The sequence below is a fragment of the Ascaphus truei genome, chromosome 2 (genome assembly GCF_040206685.1).
Source record: "Ascaphus truei isolate aAscTru1 chromosome 2, aAscTru1.hap1, whole genome shotgun sequence".
Classification (NCBI taxonomy): domain Eukaryota; kingdom Metazoa; phylum Chordata; class Amphibia; order Anura; family Ascaphidae; genus Ascaphus; species Ascaphus truei.
Window position 1 is genome coordinate 94,563,519 of NC_134484.1, and position 15,595 is coordinate 94,579,113.

The window sequence follows — 15,595 nt, forward strand, 5'->3', positions numbered from 1 at the left end:
TTATACCTTAAAAATCCCCATGAGAGATGTTTTTATCCTCATCCGTATCTTCATATGACCGGAAGGGCCACTGTTCCGTGGAGTAGGGTTCATTACAAAAATGCCACATCTTGTCCTCCATTTTGGCGGTATCAGGTGTATTTTCTTTCCTGACCTCAGGAGGCGCTATTGCAGCTGTTTTCTCTGTATTCGCTTGAACCCCAAATTGTGGTAGTACTTCAGGTGGGTAGACTTTGTAGAGTTCATAGCTCTCACAGGTGTCTCTGTAGACATTTTCTTTTTCTTCTTTACTTTTGCAAATTCCGAAACATCAGTTGCACTGTGCACACATTCCTTCTCATTAGTGATACCTGATGTGCACCTGCCAAGAAAAACCTCTGCACCTTCCTCGTGTTTACAGCGTGTTGCTTGCTGCTGCAGTTCCTTGGCACGTTAAACAAAATAGTTCTCTGGCTGCTGCCCTTTTTCACGTAGGGCCACGTAGGGGTCATCCTCATCGTCTGACTAAGGCCTGAAGGGACACTGCTCCGTGTGGCTGGGCTCTTTACACCGGGAACACATTTTCTTCCCCATTCTTGCAGAGTCTGTATTTGACTTGAGCTGGACGGCCATTTTAAATTCCCAGGGTTCCCCCCCCACAAGTGGTGGGGTAGACTCTGGTCACAGTATCAGTACCTTGTTTGGGTCACCGTCTGTCGCAGTCCTCCCAGTCCAACTCTGGCATTGTGGCATTCTCCAGTGCAGTGTAGTTTTCCTGCCTGGATGTGTAGCCTTTTAATTCTGGTAACTGCTGCACGTGATTCTTTGTTTTGTTGCTCAGGCCGTTTGCAGGAACTTAAGCAGGCAAAAGCACAAAAAAAATTCACAGGCAGTCTCTGGGGCCCTATTTAAGGTTCAAGGGCCACCTCTCATCCCAACTTCTGACACCATATGTAAGAGATGTGTGCAGAGGTTCTCAATGGAGACCATTTTAAGGTGAAACTGAAATGAGGCTTTATTACGCCTGTTCCTTTAACACGGCAAAAATACTCAAAATAAACAAAATAAAGGCCTACTCTAATTTGGAGAATATCTACACCTTTACTCTGTCCCTTTCTAACTGGGTGGTTAGCTAAGCTAGTTACCACCTCCAAACATATATACATATATACTGTACAACAGTCCAAGAAGAAAGTCTCTTATCTGTTTGTTGTAGCTGTAGGGGAAGGCCTCTCTGCTCTCCTAGGTCAGCACCCTTGTGTGCTAAGGCAATGTCTGTGTCCAGGTATAGAGGTCTGGTCCTCTAAAGGTGAAAGGTCTGGTGAAAGGTCCGAATGAGCCTAGGGACATGTAGTTGGTCCCTGGGGATGCAAGAGCACTCCTTGGGACCGAAGCCCCTCCAATGAACAAGGTATTTAAGCCTCCCTCTGTTTATTCTAGTATCCAGGATGGTTTGGACTTCAAATTCTTGCTGTCCTTCAACCAAGAGAGGTTCAGGAGGAGACATCGAAACAGGAGACTGGGGATCTTGTATGAACGGTTTGAGTAGTGAAGTGTGGAAAACGGACGGGATCCTTATGGATGCTGGCAACCATAGCCAGTAGGCCACTGGATTGACTTTGTCAATGACAGGAAATGGGACAATATATCTTGGTGCCAATTTTGCAGAGGACCTTCAGCCGGTCATACCTTTTCACCCGGATTGTATTTTGGTGTTTCACGACGGTGCCGGTTGGCCTGCTTTTTCTACATCGAGACTGCCTTTCTGAGATTCATGTGAATTTTTCCCCTTGACTCTTGGAGATGTAGGATTCTGTTATCTGCTGCTGGTACCCTGGATCTGGATCCTGCAGTAGGGAGAGCTGAGGGATGGAAGCTGAAGTTGGTAAAGAACGGCGAGTCCTGTGTCGACTCATTGCGAAGATTGTTGTGAGAAAATTCTGCCCAAGGCAAGAGATCTATACAGTTGTCCTGATTGTCAGAAATGAAACAACGGATGAATTGTTCCAGAGACTGATTCATGCGTTCCGTTGGACCATTAGTCTGACGATAATAGCCAGAAAAAAAGTGAAGAGAAATCCCTAGTTGTCTTGCTATCATCATACGGTCCTTCTGCAGCTCAAAACATCTGTTCCTCTGGTCAGCCCTAGTTGGGTGCTAAGGAAATCTTCCTGTTTCTCAGAACAGGCTTTTTCTAACAGTCTTAATCAGCCAGAGGGAGCCTGGTTGATTGCCTGTGCAATTAACCAGCTGTAACGAGTGCTCACCACAAACCAGACGGGACCGCGAGACTGAGGTGGGGATATTGGTAAACACCAACCTGTATTATTTATTTATAAAATATTTTACCTGGAAGTAATACATTGAGAGTTACCTCTCGTTTTCAAGTATGTCCTGGGCACAGAGTAAAACAAATAGTACATAGTTACAAGTACAGTTACATAAATGAACAGGGTATACATTATATACAAAACATTGCGTGCACAGTTAAAGAAAATATATATTATGAGCGTATGAAACAGTTACAGAGCAGGTTAAAATGTAAGACAGCCTTAGATTTGAAAGAACTTAAACTGGTGGTGGATGTGAGAATCTCTCGTAGGTTGTTCCAGTTTTGGGGTGCACGGAAGGAGAAGGAGGAATGTCCGGATACTTTGTTGAGCCTTGGGACCATGAATAGTCTTTAGGAGTCTGATCTCAGGTGATAAGTGCTGCAGGTGGTAGGGGTGAGGAGCTTGTTCAGGTAGCTGGGTAGCTTGCCCATGAAGAATTTAAAGGCAAGACAGGAAAGGTGAACTTTGCGCCTAGACTCTAGTGTTGACCAATCTAGTTCTTTGAGCATGTATCCGCGTCCGGAGTATAGAGTGAAGGTCGTGTAGCCGGAGCAGGATGACACTGAAGGCCGCTTAGTCAGCTCGACAGCAGCAGCATAGCCTGTTGTCTCAGTCAGAGTCCCACTTCTCTTTTATTTAACCCTGCAGCGGTGGCACAAAAAACATTGTTCTGTAATAATAGCTTCTCGCCACAGGGCAGAAATGTAAATAAAAGGTGTGTGTCCCTGATCCCTCCCTTGACACTTGCATTACAAAAAAAACCAAGGAAAAAAAATGGTTAGTGCAAATATTAAAAAAATGCAAAAGTGTATAAACCTAAAGTGATATAAATGGTGGCGGGTCAATCAACACACAATGATTATGGAGAGGCATTCAGAGAACCACCATATATAATGGTCTGGTAAATTCTAGAGCAATCTGGTGCCTTTAAATGTATGCAATGTTCTCTTGAGACTCGTGGTACTTAGCAGGGTGGAGAAGATGTATATCTCAGATAAAAGATATGGTAAGTAATGGTACAGATGGTGTTCAACAATTTAATAAACGGAATTAAAACATTTAATTACGCACTCACAATGTGGCAATTTAAAAAGCACATTGGTTTGAGGTTTAGACTCTATACAGAGTGTCAATGGTCTTACCGCCGCTTGACTGTCCTGCTATTGCGTCCCTCGTGACTGGTGTCATTCCGTCTCGTTACTTCCGGTCTCTAAAGGCTCCGGTGGCAGGGAAAAGCACAGATGCGTAACGGCATATTTGCAAGGGAGCAGTGGACTCCGTTAAACTCTACGTGTTTCGCTCGTGAGCTTTGTCAGGAGTTTCAATGTGAGAGGCTCTGCTTGGGTTCCTTAACATCACCTGTCACTATCTGATTGGTGTGCATACAGGTGCACTCTACAAAAAAAATATTTTATCTTCAGTCTGTTTAGACTGAGTATCCAAATTGAATATGAATATACAGTTGTGTGAAAAAGAAAGTACACCCTCTTTGAATTCTATGGTTTTACATATCAGGACATAATAACAATCATCTGTTCCTTAGCAGGTCTTAAAATTAGGTAAATACAACCTCAGATGAACAACAACACATGACTACACCGTGTCATGATTTATTTAACAAAAATAAAGCCAAAATGAAGAAGCCATGTGTGAAAAACTAAGTATACCTTATGATTCAATAGCTTGTAGAACCACCTTTAGCAGCAATAACTTGAAGTAATCGTTTTCTGTATGACTTTATCAGTCTCTCACATCGTTGTGGAGGAATTTTGGCCCACTCTTCTCTACAATGTTGCTTCAGTTCATTGAGGTTTGTGGGCATTTGTTTATGCACAGCTCTCTTAAGGTCCAGCCACAGCATTTCAATCGGGTTGAGGTCTGGACTGTGACTGGGCCATTGCAACACCTTGATTCTTTTCTTTTTCAGCCATTCTGTTGTAGATTTGCTGGTGTGCTTGGTATCATTGTCCTGTTGCATGTCCCAATTTCGGCCAAGCTTTAGCTGTCGGACAGATGGCCTCACATTTGACTCTAGAATACTTTGGTATACAGAGGAGTTCATGGTTGATTCAGTGATTGCAAGGTTCCCAGGTCCTAGAAGTAGCTGGTGTTCATTTTCTTTGTCCCTGTTAATTGCTTACTTTTCGTAGTGTTGTGGGAAAAAACACTCAATCCACACTTATTATTTAGACAAAAGCAATCGGTTGAGAAAAGTTATTGCAGCTGCCACTTACAAGAGTACATTAATATTAACTCAAGACATGCTGTCTGACCTAACACAAAGGCACTGCTCTATAGGCTCTAAGTAAGCTTCTGTATCTTATACCACTTGGGAGCCGGCACCAGGGCGTTTTTCTTTGAAAACCCCACTTTGGACTGTCCCAAAAACAGAGGTCCTAACCAAACAACCTTCCCCCTCCGCTGGGGTCCAGAGCCTGGGCGTTTTCCCCGTTTAAAACTCCCACTACGTATAATCCCACCCAAAGGGGTATTTAACCTTTTTACCAAAATAAAAAAATTATTAAAAATAAAATGTTTGTCTACAGATTGCTTAAATAGTAAAAAAAAAAAAAAAAGAAGTGGATGGCGTGAACTTAATATGAAGATACTGCTCTATAGGCTCTAAGTAAGCTATCTTATCTTATATCTTAAGCTATCTTATACCAGAAAAAGGGGCGGGCATATTTAATATCACAATGTCAGCTACTATGTCTTCATTGGACATCTTACTTTTCTTTAACTGTTTTTTCTTGTGGTTACTTGGTTATAGAAAATTGCAATATATATATATTTTAGCAATTAAGCAAAAAGGAAAATTCAGGTGCTAAGCTAACACATTCTTCTCAAGGCTGACAGCTGGTACATCTGACTGTAAGGAGGAGTTAGTAGATAAGATGAGAGGCCCATTTTAACAAAGAAATTACTGCATTAAAGAAAGTTACACACACATTTTCACTTAACCCATAACACGATGAAACACAAAGCATGACTTTTTTTTTAAAAATAGCTATGGAAACAAAAGCCTGGTTATAGCTATGCATAAAAATAATGTGAAAATAGTATTCTTCCATAGTAGCCACACCCCTCCCTCCCCATATCAAGTGCCTGGCATTTTCAATACGAAGATTGAAGATCGACATGGAACTCAGGATGTTCTTAGTTTATCAAAGTATAGTCTCGGTCTCCCTGGTCCCCTATATGTCTCCTTACCTTTCCATAGGTAGCGGAGGCTGGGGAGAGTGCGGGGGGATGCGCAGCAGCAAGTGCAAGCGGCGGCCATCAGGAGTATAGCACAGCAGGGGAACTACAGTACAAGTCTCAGCAGCCTCAGGGGCGGCAGACCACATGTTGCCAGGCAACCAATAGGGCTGAGAGGATGCATGGAAGTTAGAATTCTGACAGTTAGGGTTCTGACAGTTAGGGGGACTGACAGTTGGAGCCAGGACAGAGAAAGGGAAGGTAGGGTCTGGGTGTCAGTGGCATCCAGACTAGGCCAGATTAACCCTTTATATCCAAGATAGGCTCCACTCACTTAATCAGATTGGGGCTGCTACAGGCAAACACCTAGCTAGGGACATTTCCCCTGTAGCTGTATACAGTTAGTGTATAGTGCCATTTGAAGATGCCACACAGTGATTTGCAGAATGTGGTCTGGGGCAGGACCACCACTGCACTATCATAGGCTAACAAAGGTGAGACCCTCCTACCGGAGTTCACCCCACGCAGAGGCGGAGTCTTCGCTGACATCGACGTCGCTGGATCAGTGGATCCCTTTTGCTTTTCGTCAATACCCAGTTGCTGGTGCACCTGGACAGGTACCTCACAACGTGCCCCAACTATAACACTTTCTGTTACTGTGAGCAGTGCTGTCTCACACATTGGGTGGGTTGGCTCTTGTGGACACCAGGGAGGTTGGGTGCCCAGGGGCCCCTCAGTACTTTGGGGAAATCCCATCAGGGGTGGACACTACGGTTGGAGGGCACAGTGAGGCTATGACTGTGCGAGGCCTATATTGTATGTGGGTTAATGATATACAGCAGGGCCCCGCTTCTCGGCGCTTCGCTTCTCGGCGATCCGCTGATACGGCGGCACCGAGAAGGGGGCCATGGCATGTTGGTTTGTAAATTGTGCACGCGCAGAACGGGCGGGTGCGCCCCGCGCGCATACCGCAGGTAGCGCGCGCATACCATAGGTTGCGCGCATACCATAGGTTGCACATACGCAGAACGGCAAAAATGCCGGTTTGCGCATGCGCAGAAGTGAAAATCGCCGGATCCACTTTCCAGAGATTTTCACTATACGGCGGGCCTCTGGAACGGAACCCGCCGTATACCCGGGGCCCTACTGTATCTAGTTGTACCTGTGTTCAGTAAACTGTTATTAAATACAAGTGTGTTATCTTATTGCATTGGGTCCTGTGAAGGGGTTATCCGGCTCTGTCAGGATGCCTCACAGATGGTGGCGCTGTCACCAGACGGATCAGGTACACCCCGGGCTCACAGCAGCAGAGGTTCAGGCCTCCTGTGAGCCACAGGTAAAGCACCACACACACAGTAGCTGCCACATTTCCCATAGGGTGGGGGAAACAGCGCTTCAGAAGTATGGGCAGAAAATAAGCCCTGTTCAGGCAGGATTGTATATTTAAGTAAATCTGGTGGACCACATCTGAGTTACACTTTATCAAAACCTGTTTCATGGATTAAGGAAATAGAATGCACAATTGAAACCAGTTTCTTGTAGAATATGTGGTTAAGATGTTGGCAGAAAATGAGTAATAAGCTTTTTCTTCTGGATAATCACAAAGGGGTGGGGTCAACAAACTGCAGGGTTTAAATACACACAGGGTTTCAAACATTCTAAACAAAGTAAATGTAGATAAAAAAAAAAAAAAGTACAAAGCTGGTTTGGAGACAATGCCAGAAATTCTTGCACACATTTAAGATAAATCACTAAAGCTTGTTGCGGAACTAATCTGGGTTTGCCATAGTGACAGGCAAAATTGTTGTTCATTATATTTTTACTGGAACATGATGTCATACGCTAAGAGCACACTGAAACAATCTGTTGCTTTTTGGCCAAAAGTATTAATTGCATACTAAGAAAGCCTTCAGGGCCTTTTTCTTCGTAAGCATCTCCTCTACATCTGCAAAGATAAATAAGCAGGGAGATATCGAATGCTGGTGTGAAAACTGTTTACGTTATAAGCCTGATAAAACCATCACTCAGAAACGTTTGTGGAATGTGCTGTTTGTTCACATGCATTTATTTTTAATTTTTTTGCAGTGGTTTTTTTTCTTGGCCACAGGAGCGGAGTTGGATGGCTCTGCATCATCTTTTGATGTCTGCTCAACACTAAATAGCTAAAACATACATTTACTTTTTATTTTAGCAGAAATACTTTGTGGTATTTAATTCTAATGAAGGTTTGTTTTTTTTTTGTTTTTTTTACTTTTTAATAAATTTTGGAGACAGGGAAGAATGCTTTGATTTTTCTGTGGATGAATTTTTAAATGTAAACAGATTACAGATTTAAGGGGGTAGCAGAATTGTTTGTTGTAGATAAAGCAGAGAGGAATATAGATGGAATATTGCCACACATAACACCATTTACATGGTTAAATTATCTATACACAATAGCTTACTGCAGTGTCACTTAAAGTTTCACTTTTTAACACATTTAGAGCTTGTGTAATACGCGCACCTAGGGTTGCCAGGTGGCTTCTCCAAAAATATTGAACAAAATAGGGAAAGGTGCTACGCTCCTGAGAATCGGTGGGTAGGAAGAATGTTATTTATAAATGACCTGACTATTACGTATTTTTTTCTAAATTTCACTCCAAGTATTCACCGATTTATATTCTGTGTCGTAAAATATCTGGGGAGACGTTTTGGGAGGGAGTGCCCTTCCGAAGATTTTTTTTAGGAAATAGAATATGAAATTGATGCAAATTGGTGCATGTTTTGAGTGAAATTTAGAACAAATTACGTAATGGTAAGATCATTTATAAATAACTTACCTGCAGTCATACTGTACATGGCGAGCAATACTGATCTTAATGCTGCTCCCACAAATTCCAAGATTATTGCACCCCTCCTCATCCTCTCTCACCCCCTCCCTTCATTCTCTCTCATCCCTCCTCCCTTCATCCTCTCTCATCCCCCCTCCCTTCATCCTCTCTCACCCCTCTCCCTTCATCTTCTCACGCCCCTCCCTTCATCCTCTCAACCCGCCTCCCTTCATTCTCTCTCAACCCCCCTCCATTCATCCTCTCTCACCCCTCTCCCTTGTATAGTATTGTATGTCTTTATTTATATAGCGCCATTAATGTACATAGTAGTAATTCACGTGGTAATCAAATAAATAACAGATAATATAAATAACAGATCAGGGGAATAAGTGCTTCAGACATAAAAGTAACATTAAGGAAGAGGAGTCCCTGCTCCGCGGAGCTTACAGTCTAATTGGTAGGTAGGGGGAACGTACAGAGACAGTAGGAGGGAGTTCTGGTAAGTGCGTCTGCAGGGGGCCAAGCTTTATGTATCGTGTTCAGAATATCCACAGTGCTACTCATATGCTTCTTTAAGCAAGTGTGTCTTAAGGTGGGTCTTAAAGGTGGATAGAGAGGGTGCTAGTCGGGTATTGATGGGAAGGGCATTCCAGAGGTGCGGGGCAGTTAGTGCAAAAGGTTTAAGGCGGGAGAGGGCTTTAGATACAAAGGGGGTAGAAAGAAGACATCCTTGAGAAGAATGCAAGAGTCGGGAGGGTGCATAACGGGAAATAAGGGCTGAGATGTAAGGCGGGGCAGAAGAGTGTAAAGCTTTAAAAGTTAGGAGGAGAATCGAGTGTGAGATGCGGGATTTGATCGGAAGCCAGGAGAGGGATTTCAGGAGGTGAGACGCGGAGACAAGTTTAAGAAAGAGCAGGGCGATTCTAGCAGCAGCGTTTAGGATAGATTGTAGGGGAGACAGGTGAGAGGCAGGAAGCCCGGATAGCAGGAGGTTACAGTAATCAAGACGGGAGAGAAAGAGGGCCTGAGTCAGAGTTTTAGCAGTCGAGCAACTGAGGAACGGGCGTATCCTCTCTCACCTTCATCCTCTCACCCCCCTCCCTTCATCCTCTCTCATCCCCCTCCCTTCATCCTCTCTCATCCCCCCTCCCTTCATCCTCTCTCACCTCTCTCCCTTCATCCTCTCTCACCCCCTCCCTTCATCCTCTCTCACCCCCCCTTCGTCCTCTCTCACCCCCCCTTCGTCCTCTCTCACCCCCCTTCATCCTCTCTCACCCCCCTCCCTTCATCCTCTCTCACCCCCTCTCCCTTCATCCTCTCTCACCCCCTCCCTTCATCCTCTCTCACCCCCTCCGTTCATCCTCTCTCACCCCTCCCTTCATCCTCTCTCACCCCCCTTCATACTCTCTCAACCCCTCTCCCTTCATAATCTCTCAACCCCCCTCCCTTCATCCTCTGTTATCCCCCCTCCCTTCATCCTCTCTCACCTCTCTCCCTTCATCCTCTCTCACCCCTCCCTTCATCCTTTCCCACCCCCCCTTCGTCCTCTCTCACCCCCTACGTCCTCTCACCCCCCTTCATCCTCTCTCATCTCACGTCCCTTCATCCTCTCTCATCTCACGTCCCTTCATCCTCTCTCATCCCCCCTCCCTTCATCCTCTCTCATCCCCCCTCCCTTCATCCTCTCTCATCCCCCCTCCCTTCATCCTCTCTCATCCCCGCTCCCTTCATCCTCTCTCATCCCCGCTCCCTTCATCCTCTCTCACCCCCTCTCCCTTCATCCTCTCTCACCCCTCTCCCTTCATCCTCTCTCACCTCTCTCCCTTCATCCTCTCTCACCCTCTCCCTTCATTCTCTCTCACCCCCTCCATTCATCCTCTCTCACCCCCCTCCCTTCATACTCTCTCAACCCCCCTCCCTTCATACTCTCTCAACCCCCCTCCCTTCATACTCTCTCAACCCCCCTCCCTTCATACTCTCTCAACACCCCTCCCTTCATCCTCTCTCATCCCCCTCCCTTCATCCTCTCTCATCCCCCTCCCTTCATCCTCTCTCACCCCCCTCCCTTCATCCTCTCTCACCCCTCTCCCTTCATCCTCTCTCACCCCCTCCCTTCATCCTCTCTCACCTCCCTCCCTTCATCCTCTCTCATCTCCCTCCCTTCATCCTCTCAACCCCCTCCCTTCATCCTCTCAACCCCTTCCCTTCACCCTCTCTCAACACCCTCCCTTCATCCTCTCTCACCCCCTCCCTTCACCCTCTCTCAACCCTCCTCCCTTCATCCTCTCTCACCCCCTTCCCTTCATCCTCTCTCATCCCTCCACTCATACTCTCTCATCCCCCTCCTTTCATCCTCTCTCACCCCCTCCCTTCATCCTCTCTCACCCCCCCCCCTTCATTCTCTCTCACCCCCCCTCCCTGTCATTATCACCCCCACAGGACAGCCAGAGAAAACACACACAAAACAGTAAAAGTACAAATACACACACACACACACACACACACACACACACACACACACACACACACACACACACACACACACACACACACACACACACACACACACACACACACACACACACACACACACAAACACCAGGACAAAACAGAACAAATACACACAGGACACAGGCAGGATACACAGCACACAGGAGACACAGGACACAGCCTCACCTCTCCCTGCTCAACGCTTTTCCTATGCTCTTTGGCCCCACCCCCAGGCTCCGGCCAGATCCTCCTGATTGTCTGCATTACACAGCAGCCAATCAGGTTGGGGGAAGCTGCCCAGCCCTGCTCTATTTATTCTCAGCGTAAATCCCACGATTGGTTACTAAGTCCGGAGAGGTAATTCCGGACACACATGTCTGGTATTATCTCTCTTTTTTTACCGGACAGAGTATCCAAATACCGGGCTGTCCGGTTTCAAACCGGACACCTGGCAACCCTACTTGACGCACCATGTAAATGTGTGTGTGAGTAGAATGGTAAAGGAGTATGATATCTGAAGGGTTTATTATGTAGTTAGGATTACTGGAGCATGGGGAGAAAATGTGACTTGCAGGAAGCTTGCACTGGATTTCCAATCTATTTCTTTCTTTACAGGCTAATAGTGCCCTAACCATGGGCTACCCAGCTATTAACTACTTTTTCTTATTTTAAAATCTTTTATTTCTTAATGTTGCCATAGCCTTGCCTTCCTTCCTATGAGAACATATGTGGTTGAAGGTATCCCATTGTCTCTAATGTGCCATGTCAGTCATTATGTGACACAATGATCATTGCTCACCACAGACTACTTTGTTGTATTTCTGCAGGCAGTGCATTGTGGATGTATACAAACACTGTACATTTGTTTTGTCTTTTCGTCTCTGACAGATACGTTTGCCCAATGCTTAAAACATTCTATGTCCAGCTGAATGTGGGTAACAGTGAGTTTTATGGAGAAGGAAAAACTCGTCAGGCAGCAAGACACAGCGCAGCAATGAAAGCTCTTCATGCCCTCCAAAATGAGCCTGTCCCAGAGAGATCACCAGTGGTATGTCAAATCATGACAAATACATTGTAAACATCTGTACTTTACAGTTCCTGTATTCCCCTCCTTTTTTTAATGTGGCACCAACACTCACTGCGTACAAAACAAAAGGGGGGAATCAAACGCCTAACCAAACAGACGATTGTGCACACTATTTTTGAAAAATGAGGCAAATGTATATATTAAAAACAAGGTGCAAATACAAAAATATAGTAAAGAATAATGCTATTTTTACAAAAAAAAGTATTGAAAGGGCCGACACTTAGAATATGCCATGTTTATTTGTTAATTAATGTCGAGTTAATGAGTATTCTATCTGCATCAGCCTAAATGGTTGTAGGGCCTCAAAATAATTTACAAATATATATTTATACTGCAAGATATATATATAAACATACGATACCGTTCGCACAGGAATCATCAGACTGCACTCAGGTTTGTGAAAAATAAACATATATTGTAGAAAAAATGACATAAATCACCAACGTTTCGGACCCACAAACAGGCCCTTCCTCAGGGTAGTGCCCGTTTGAAGGGCCCGTTTGTGGGTCCGAAACGTTGGTGATTTGTGTCATTTTTTCAACAATATATGTTTATTTTTCACAAACCTGAGTGCTGTCTGCTGATTCCCGTGCGAACGGTATCGTATATTTATCTACTTATTATGAGACATGCACCTACCTAAATAAGCTATATTGGAGTGCCAGCTGTTCATCTTTTTCTATATATGTATGTATGTATGTATGGTATGTATGTATGGTGTGTATGTATAAATATCGCTTGCAGTATCAATGCTGTGCATTAGGTAGCAGCAACCCCCCTGTTTAAAGCCAGAATAAGGCTAGGCTGGACTGCTGCTTTTGGCAGTAGACGTATGGCCTTGACTTCTATTTATTTTTTGCATTCGTTCTGCTCTCACGTCGTGGGTCTGGTTTGCAACGATTACAGTTCACATAAGTTCTGGCTGCAATCTTACGGAATGTCCAGCTCTTTACTTTCAACAGGCACATAACAACGTGTGGTGACATGGAGTAGTATTAGGTGTCACAACTTCTTTAATTATTCACAACTTTACGGCAAAGCAGTATCTGTCTATTGTTTATCAACACTATGTGCACCTTCATTCACACACATATTACTACTTCTCATAACTCAAATAATGGACGATCGGAGGCATTTTTGGGATGCGTTTATTCCTGGAAGAGCAATTAATTTTCATTCATTAATTTTTTTTAAATGTATTTCTCATTCCACCCTCTATATTCTTTTGTGTGTCTGTGTTGTGTTCATTAGGAACAAAGTTAATTTTACATTTTCATTGGCAGATTGTCATACAACACACAGTGTGCATGCATGTCTACATTTCTTTGTGTCTGTATATCTGTTGTAGTTGGTGTCACCTTCTAGATAGTAGTGCCATACTGTACGTCAACAAAAAATAAACCGGCGCCTCAAACAAATGCTAAAATATACTGTGAAAAAACCTGACCATATAAAATGTCCAGTCTTATTGAACTAGGGATCTGCCGGTTAGTCTTGATGGTTGTCTCACAACACGTGGAAAGAAAACCAGAGACCAATCATAGTGTATAACTGTAGAATACTAAAAAACAGTAAAATCTACAACAAAAACTGCTGATATGACAAACTAGACTTACAAGACCAACACACATTGAAAACACAAACAAACACCAACACTAAACTACATAACACCTTGTGATAAGCCAAAAAAAAATGACTGATTTAATAAAATACACTAAAAAATAAATTATAACATGCACAGGGATTCAGACGTGAGGACTCTGATCCGGACAGGGAAACATTGAAATCCTACTTACAACAAGCAAGACTCAAATAGGCACAGTAGATAGTTCTTCTCCAAAAGACAATGTCCACATCAGAAGACGCTGTTTTCTCAGCAGATAGCTGGTCCCGCCACCGCGCAACCAGTGATACACACTTCCGAGTGCAACCAGGGAAGTGTTTGTTGTCGGTACACGTAACGGCTGCATGCGGGCACAGCGGTAAAGTCTAGCCCAGGCAGTGTTACCATCAGGGACTATCCGGAGTGGCGGTACACGCAAGAACTATCTACAGTGCCTATTTGAGTCTTGCTTGTTGTAAGTAGGATTTTAATTTTTCCCTGTCCGGAGCAGAGTCCCCACATCTGAATCCCTGTGTATGATATAATTCATTTTTTAGTGTATTTTATTAAATCAGTCATTTCTTTTTGGCTCATCACAAGGTGTTGTGTAGTTTAGTTTTAGTGTATATTTGTGTTTTCAATGTGTGTTAGTTTTTACAGTTTTTTTAGTTTTCTACAGTTTTTTAGTTTTCTACAGTTATACACTATGATTGGTCTCTGATTTTCTTTCCACATGTTGTGAGACAACCATCAAGACTAACCAGAAGATCCATAGTTCAACAGGACTGGACATATGGTCAGGTTTTTTCACAGTATATTTAAGAATGTGTTTGAGGCGCCGGTTTATTTTTTGTTGATTCTGTATGTGATTTGTAATAATCTCATTGTTCCAGGTAGCCCTCCTATATTAAAGGCACATTTGATATAGATTGGTAGTGTTTATTTTACACTACATTATTTATAGCATTAGCGCTGTAGCACTTTTATCCATTTTTTGCCATACTGTAATTGTAATTTTGTATTCTCTCTTTCAAACAGAATGGTGAGACAAGTAGGGGGACTGAGGAGGACAAAGACGCAAACAAATCTGAGATCAGCCTTGTATTCGAAATTGCTTTAAAGCGCAATCTCCCTCTCAGTTTTGAGGTAAATATTTAGTATTATGCAATGGTTAGTGGTTTGTGGCTGTATCCTCACTTTACTCCTATTTTGCTCAAGTTGACTGCAAGTTTCATTGCCTGCAGTGCACAGCTTTTGGCACCTCCTGAGTATGTAATTTTGTTTCCATGTTACTAAATATAGTTTTCCTGGTCGAATGCACGTGCAGCACACAATTGAATGTGTATGATACCTCTACATGTATGTATATATATATACATATATATGTATATATATGTATATATGTGTTCAGCCTATCACAGAGGGATGTGCAGACATCCTTTTATATATAATATATATATATATATATATATATTATATATAAAAGGATGTCTGCACATCCCTCTGTGATAGGCTGAACAGCCTGTCACTCACCCAGAGACAGCCAATAAGGATGCATATCCCTCTCCCTCTGTTATTTGCTGAGAGGTTTGTCACTCACCAAGGGATAGCCAGTGGGGTTGCACATCCCTCCCCCTTTGTGATAGGATGATTTGCCGGTTACTCACCCAGGGACTGCCAATGAGACTGCATATCCTGTGTAATGAGTGCACATTGGCTATGTAACATCTTAAAGCTGCAGTTCAAGCTGCCGTTTAAAAAAAAAAAAAAAAAAAAATATATATATATATATATTCCATTCAATATGTGCATCAATACAATCTGCACACTGACAAGTGATTAGCTAAGCTGCAGATCGATCCGTTCTCCTGTAATCGATCGCTTTCTCAGGGTTATTTAATTCAGTTCTTGCACAGCATTGTGGGCAATGTAGTCCTGGAATATGATTGACTGGGCAGTTACTAGATACAATTGGTGCACTGCTAGAGAGAGGGCAGGACTCAAGAGCCAGAGGGGGAAGGGGCTGTCACTTTGGAAATGCTTCCTACAATAGAAACATTAAAAATGTCTTTAAAACTTTTTTTTTTAAATGCTA

The 15,595-nt window shown here is 43.6% G+C and overlaps 1 protein-coding gene across 15 annotated transcripts in view; it reads left to right on the plus strand.

Moving 5' to 3' along the window:
- Positions 1-15,595, plus strand: part of STAU2 (staufen double-stranded RNA binding protein 2) — a 414,157-nt gene that overhangs the window by 126,439 nt on the left and 272,123 nt on the right. For all 15 annotated transcript variants that reach the window (XR_012797298.1, XM_075583378.1, XM_075583368.1 and 12 more), the window contains 2 exons: positions 11,699-11,858; positions 14,539-14,646. Coding sequence is in view for 14 of the 15 variants with exons in the window: in XM_075583378.1 (XP_075439493.1) it covers positions 11,699-11,858; positions 14,539-14,646 (268 nt within the window). In the remaining variant the exon portion in view is untranslated. The remainder of the gene's footprint in view (positions 1-11,698; positions 11,859-14,538; positions 14,647-15,595) is intronic.